General features: G+C 37.5%; 1 protein-coding gene across 1 annotated transcript in view; it reads left to right on the top strand.

Annotated features, from left to right (window-relative positions):
• Window positions 1-6,734, top strand: part of LOC104496111 (fragile X mental retardation syndrome-related protein 1) — a gene marked incomplete at its 3' end in the record, with an annotated part of 18,559 nt that overhangs the window by 1,439 nt on the left and 10,386 nt on the right. The window contains exons 2-4 of the mRNA XM_010139189.1: window positions 2,772-2,865; window positions 4,127-4,198; window positions 6,434-6,582. Of these exons, the coding sequence (XP_010137491.1) occupies window positions 4,184-4,198; window positions 6,434-6,582 (164 nt within the window). The remainder of the gene's footprint in view (window positions 1-2,771; window positions 2,866-4,126; window positions 4,199-6,433; window positions 6,583-6,734) is intronic.

Genomic DNA, 6,734 nt, shown 5'->3' with positions numbered 1-6,734 from the left:
TTGTAGGGGGGGGGGCTTTTTCCCTTCACAGCCGATATTTTCAGGTCAGAAGCTAAGTAAGCTAAAGGAAGTGTCTGTGGTTCACAGCAGGGTCTGATTGTTGGGAAACACACTTCTAGTGTTTAGAATCCATGTCATCCCTGTGTTTTACAGGTCTGGCAGCAGCAGCCCTGTTCCAAAAAGAATGGGCTAAAACGTGTTGAGTGTTTTGTTGACCGAGAAATAGGACTTATCAAGAAGTGTGTATGCAGTTCTAGTCAAATTATTCTGTGATGTAAATCTGATATTGTCAGTCACCCTTTTTACTGAGTTAAATTTGTAATGGTTTTAGTTAGAACCAAAGTAGGCAAGAGTGTCCTGTCCTGACTGCATTGTGCTGTGGCGATATAGTCAGCACTAACAACGTAAACATACCTACACTGCTAAAGGCAGCCTGAATTGTCAGTTTGCATTTTCTGCTGTTGGTAACCACTCTTTATTTACAGCTATTGCAAGGTTCCCGAAGTTGGCGTCCTGGCAGACTGCTAATGATGATTGTGGCCATAGTAGTAATTAATATCTGGGCAAATATCCTTGATTCTTTTAAGAGACATTTTTTGCAGGTAAGGTGGTGGAGAATGAACAGAGAAGCTTCAGGAACTGGAAGCATTTATTACTTTAAGACAGAAAAGTGGATCTTGGTGCAATTTCATATAGGGCCATTGGAGTTTGAAGCAGCTGTATTGAAAGACAGACTTCTCTGTTTAAGAAGCAAGAACCTCCCTTTTTCGTAAATTGTGCCAGATATTGGGATAATCCTTCAGACTGTTAGGCATCAGTTCTGTCAGATCCTCTTAGTAAGTAATTTGTAGCCAGTCACAAGTCATTTCTTAAAACATCTTGGGTTGTATTTCACTAGTGAGATGCTCCAAGTTCGGATTTTTTCCATCAAAACTTTGACTCCTTATATCCTGAGAACGAAGCCTTCTGTGAACTCTTCTGCTGTTATGTTAAAATTTACGAAAACATCTCGCAGTCGTTATTGGCCCATCCACTTCTTGTGGATAGAGTTCCTTTAGATGATAGAGATGGAACCAAAATGAGCCTGCTGCAACTTCAGGTGGATTTTATTGGCGGTACAAGGTCTCTTCAATCACAGCAGCTCATTATGGGCAGTTCATAACTTTCTGAGAGTTCCCATTTGCTGCATTCTTTAAGCACATGGTACAGTTGAAATTCTCAAGAGAACTTTAAGCAGCTCATTTGAGTTTGCAGCATTTTTGATCCGGTAGTTCAATTAAGATTATTATGCTTGCACTGTTTCTAAACTGAAGTTCATACACTCTCTAGTTTAGGGAATGCACTTGTCCTTGAGTCTTCCTATTTGCCTTTGCACCTGTGAGAGTAATAACCTAACAAAAGTAGGGAGGGGAAGGAAAAACCCAAACCCTTTAGTGACCACTACAATTGCAACAAGGGCAGTTGACTTGACGGAGATTTTTGCCAGCCCCCTCTCGCCATTTGTCAGAAATAGAAAGTCATTCGAGTAACGTTTTTGTGACCAAAATACCTTCCAACTTCAACAAAAGCTAATCTTCATGGGTTTTTCTTGCTTTTTTTCAAAATTCCACTGTAGTTAAAGTGTATCCTAATGGCTAGAGCAAAACTATATGGATTCCTTACATCTTGAAGTACTTTAGTCTTTTCAGAGAAGTGATACAAATGTATCCATCTTGCAGGAAGTTGCAGAAGTGCCCTTTGCTCCTAACTCAGAGATTTGTTCCACTAACTTAGGCTGCTCTGTCTGCCTGTATTAGAAATAAGCAAAACCAGTGACTTGCAGCAATCCTTACTGGTTCTGGATCCTGTCTGTACCTGAAGTGAACTTTAAGATGAGTATAAATCATGGACACTGGAATACTTTGACAGGCATTGTCAAAGATTCTAAGTCAGAGATTGTAAGTTAATGAGTTTTTTGTGGGGTTTATTTTGTTCCCTGGTTTTATTTCAAGCTGTGTGAAGTTTTTCAATTGAGTTTCTGACTAGAAACTCAAGAAGAGGGAGGAACAGCTGATGGTATTCTGTGACATTCACAAAGCAGGGGAAAAGAAGTTTCAGGAAAACACGAGGATGTGAATTGCCCCCATAGTCTCTGTAAAATATACCCAAAATACACACTTCTGCAAGTAAAAGGCATTGTAGAGCCAGCTACGGAACAAGTAGTAGCCTTTCTGTACTAGAAGGTAAAATTTTAATTTTATATGCCTAGTAATAATTGGTATTGGTAAGCAGATATCAAGGTATATTTTGAACTGAACCTGTTTGCCAGGCACTTCCTGGAGAGTTTTAACAAGTTTGTAGATAGAAATACAAAGTTTTGTTAATGGTCAGAGTCAGATTTTCCTGGAATACTTAAAACTTTGAGGGCAAGCAGCTGAAATGTTAAGCATGAGGTAAAGAAATGGATGAACTCTGTGGACTGCACAGATAAGCTTACATATGTATAAAGGCTTTATGATTTGAACAGTAGAAATGTACTTACATCATCTAATGAAAGCCATTTAGTAGACCCAGCCAAGTTAAATTTTGTCATTAAATATCTTCCCAGATACTATTTTTGTCTTGACAGGATGATTTTGTTCCTTTGTTTATAAGGTTTGCTTTCTAGCAATGAAGAAACAGACTTGATTTTATGGAAAATGTGTTTTAACTAAACTCAAAGTTCTAAAAATAAAGCTGAGAAAATAGCAGGAAATACTAGATATAATGTGTAATGTCTCTTCAACTTACAGTTGGCAACCAGAGCGCCAGGTACCCTTTAATGAAGTCAGATTACCACCACCTCCTGATATCAAGAAAGAAATTGGTGAGGGAGATGAAGTTGAGGTGAGTTTATCCTAGTGAACTCTCCTGATACATAACTGATTGTCTGTTCAAGGTGGTGAAGATGATTGTAAGTATGTTACCAAAGTGAAGATTTAAAATGGAGTATGGCTTTAGTAAGGGATTTATTAGGCTTCCAGTGAAACTGTGACACTGCAGTTTTTTCACAGAAGTACCAACGGAACTTTCTGAAAATCTAAAACATAAAATAGCTGAGGCTGTTTCAGAATGAAAAATAAAACCAGGTAATTTTTGGAATGTAACTGTTCGAAATATTTTGATGTGAAGATGCAGTAAAACTCTTCCAATAACAAGAGTTTTAACCCAGATGAAATATCTGTTACGATCTGGTGGGAAACTGTGTGAATTATTATACTGTTTGACAGAGAAACAGAATTAATTAGAAATGATGTATTAAACTGGGTAATTAAGAGGTGCATGTTTTAGTCCCAGCTGGCTGTTGTATCTTTAGCAATTTAGTAGTTAGTTTAACTTTTGCTTTTTACTTGTTCTTAAAATCAACGTAATGAGTTTCTTTAGGATATCTTCATAGTTTTGAGCTAGTAATGTACTGTAGTCATATAGGTGCTGGCTTTTCTGTTATTTTATTTGGAATACATGCTATTTGTTGACTTAGAGGTTAAATGTAAAGGATTATTTTCTACCTTCTTACTCTTGCAAAATTTCTTGTTTAGTCTGCATGTGAATGACTTTGGCCTGTCAGAAGTGTGCAAGGAGTAAATGAAAGTTAAAGGACATGAGGAAAATTTCAGAAATATCTGTTCTATATCTGATTTTGCATTAACGAGGTAGTGTTTGCAGAATATGGAATGGGTAGTCATATGATGACTTGGTTCATTTCAGTAGTCCTAGGTACATCAAGTAAGCCAAGGACAAACCAAAAATGTTAAATATGGAGTTACTTCTACGTGTGAAGTTTCAGTGTGATGACAATGTTTTAATTTAGCAAGGAATTGCCCCTCAATAAGCGTTGAGCCAAGGTTTTGTCTTCCTTTAGAAGTTCCTATTAAATCATCGGTAATGTATGCAAGGGAAATCCGTTCACAATCCTTGTAATACAAAATAATAAAAACTTGTGTAAAGTATGTGCCTGGATAAGTTATACAGAAATTACTTTATGTAGAATCCTGTTCCATTTTAATGAAAATTAGACAAGTTGGGATGTTCTTTCTTCATTATACAAGCAGGAGAGTGAATTATGCCTGTGTGTGTTTTCAGTGTTTCTTACTGCTTTGATTTCTAGGTTTATTCTAGAGCAAACGACCAAGAACCTTGTGGATGGTGGCTGGCAAAAGTTCGAATGATGAAAGGAGAGGTAAATTATTTTAAAACCTACTGATTTCCTGTTGTTATGTTAAATGCAGTAAATATGAAACGTGTTTGTGTTGGGAAAACTATCAGTAAAGTACCACAATTACAAAACCAAGACAAAACAGAATTCTACTTTGAGATCACTTTGGAATGCCCTGTGCTGCATCACACAACTGAGGGTTGTGGTTATACAGCTGAGCAAGTTTCTTCCATTAGTAGTAGTTTAATTGCTTGGAGGACTGTATGCACTTGTAAGAACAGGACTTTTAACAAACCTTCTTAGTGAATTGGACTTGCTGCTTAAAAAAAAGGAAAGCAGTGTGCTGCACCTGTGGTTAAAGTCAGTGCTTAAACTCCCCAGATTAAGTATGCTGTAGCTAACGGTGTGTGCTGCTGTGGGTTCTGTGTATGTATTTCTCCTAAAGGTAGTGGAAAGACACTTGTTGGTTTGATTTTTACGTACATCAAGTTTGTATTCTACTGTTGACTGTTAGCGGCAAAGTAACTTGAGGATTCAGAAACTTCAGTGTATAGAGCTATGGCAGAGTCTGACACAGTCTCATTAAAGCTTTATTTTGTGAAATGACAGCAAGAGAATTTAACCTGCTGGGAGGAAGGGTCCTGAGTTCTGATGCTGCTACTGTATTAGATACCTAGAACTAAAGGAAATGAGGTAGGAAAAAAAAAAATCCAGCTTCTGATACTGTTTAAAAACTGTCAACAAATAGTAACTGCTGTTGAGCTCTGAGGGCACCATGGTGGCAAACAGTTATCACAGGAAGAGCTTGTGTCTTGGTCCTATTGGTGAAGAACTCATTAAGACAAAAAGAGAGAAAAGGTGACAAACTCATTTGAATGATAGAGTTTGTCATTTGGGGCTAATTTGCTTCTATTACACGTTACAGAAATTTTGAATTTTACTGGCAGTTACCTTGCTATGCTGCTTATTTAAAAAGGAAATTTTTTTTTTATTCTGAATTTAAATTCAGTTTTATCCAATTCTTAATTGTCTAGTATTTTTGATGGGGGAAAAAAACCTTTTTTTCATCCTCAGATGGCTTGTCTTTATACAGTATTGTCAAATTAGTTACTTGTGTGTGTTACTGTGTGTGCTGTGTCCATCCATCCGTCCCCCCCAAAAAAACCCCAACAAACTTCAGTTCAATTTTGGCTTCATACAGCTTTTACCATGATTCCATATCCAATTTTTTTCCCCAAAGTAAATTAAATTCGCAAACAACCTGTGTCATGACAGTCAGCTTTGCGATTGTTCTGATTCTGCTCAAGAATGATCTTTAACTCTAGGAGTTAATTTTGTGAAGCATATAGTGGTAGTTCAGTTAAATTGAGTTGTCTGTTTAGTATTGATTTTTCATTGCTGGTGTTGTGCATTGTTTCAAAGCAGCTTTACATGATTAGAAGGATACCTAAGCTAAACTTTAAATTGGAAAATAGCATGTGGAATAGTATGTCATGACCTTAGTGATTTACTTTTTCCTGATACTTGAGTAAATTCTGTGTGCTTGACACAAAACCAGATATCGGTTTCAAGGGAGGAAGAGAAGGTGCTGCTGCACTCCTGAACTGTGGAGAGGTGGGAGGGAGCATAGCTGCATCGCCTAGTCGACAGAGCCAGGCTTCAGAGATACCCTGCACACAAGCTGCTTTATACTTGCGTGTGTTGGGTGGAAGTGTAGGAGTAGATTATAGGTAGCTGTTAAATCTTCTTAGTTCTTGAGCCTTCCTAAATTTGGGATAGTGCACATCAAAAAATTACATTTTTATTTCCCTTTTGGTCTTGTGTGATTCACGGGTAGTTTGCCCACTGAATAGGTGGATTTGCCTTTTTTTTTTAACTGTTGAAGACCAGGTATTTCTGTGAAGAATGAGTTACATTTACTTCTCTATTGGGTGTTTTTTAGAATTAGGGCTCCAGTAAACATTTTGAATTCTGGAACTTGAACTGGATTAAAGTAGGTATTTGAAGAGGGAATTTGAAAAAAATCAAGCAAAGATGATTTTGGGGAGGGCCAAAATTACGCTTATATAGTGCCCTGACTTTACTGAGGTATCACGTGGGTACTGAAATATGTCCAGGCTCATTTGTGTAGAGGTGTAGCATTATATATTATGTTTTAGTGTATATATTAATATTACGTACTTTATTGGTGATGCTGGTGCTGTTCCTATGTCTCTGTTGCTCCTTACTGAAGTTACAATTTAAAACTTTCTTCCATAGTTTTATGTCATTGAATATGCTGCTTGTGATGCCACTTACAACGAAATTGTCACTTACGAACGACTCCGACCTGTGAATCAAAACAAAACTGTCAAAAAGAACACCTTTTTCAAGTGTGCAGTGGATGTTCCTGAAGATCTGAGAGATGCGTGAGTAGCTCTGCACACTTCAATAAGACATTTTCTGTGTTTTGAGGGGGGAAAACCCCACTTTGTATTCTAGAAGCCAATTTATGGGTCCTTGAAGAACCTTATGGGTGGCCATGGCTGCAGTAGCTAGTTTAGAAACTGCTCCCTGGGGT

The sequence above is a fragment of the Buceros rhinoceros genome, unplaced genomic scaffold, assembly GCF_000710305.1.
Source record: "Buceros rhinoceros silvestris isolate BGI_N320 unplaced genomic scaffold, ASM71030v1 scaffold45936, whole genome shotgun sequence".
NCBI lineage: Eukaryota > Metazoa > Chordata > Aves > Bucerotiformes > Bucerotidae > Buceros > Buceros rhinoceros.
Note: the sequence above shows the minus strand (reverse complement) of the source record. Positions and strands in the feature narration are given on the sequence as shown.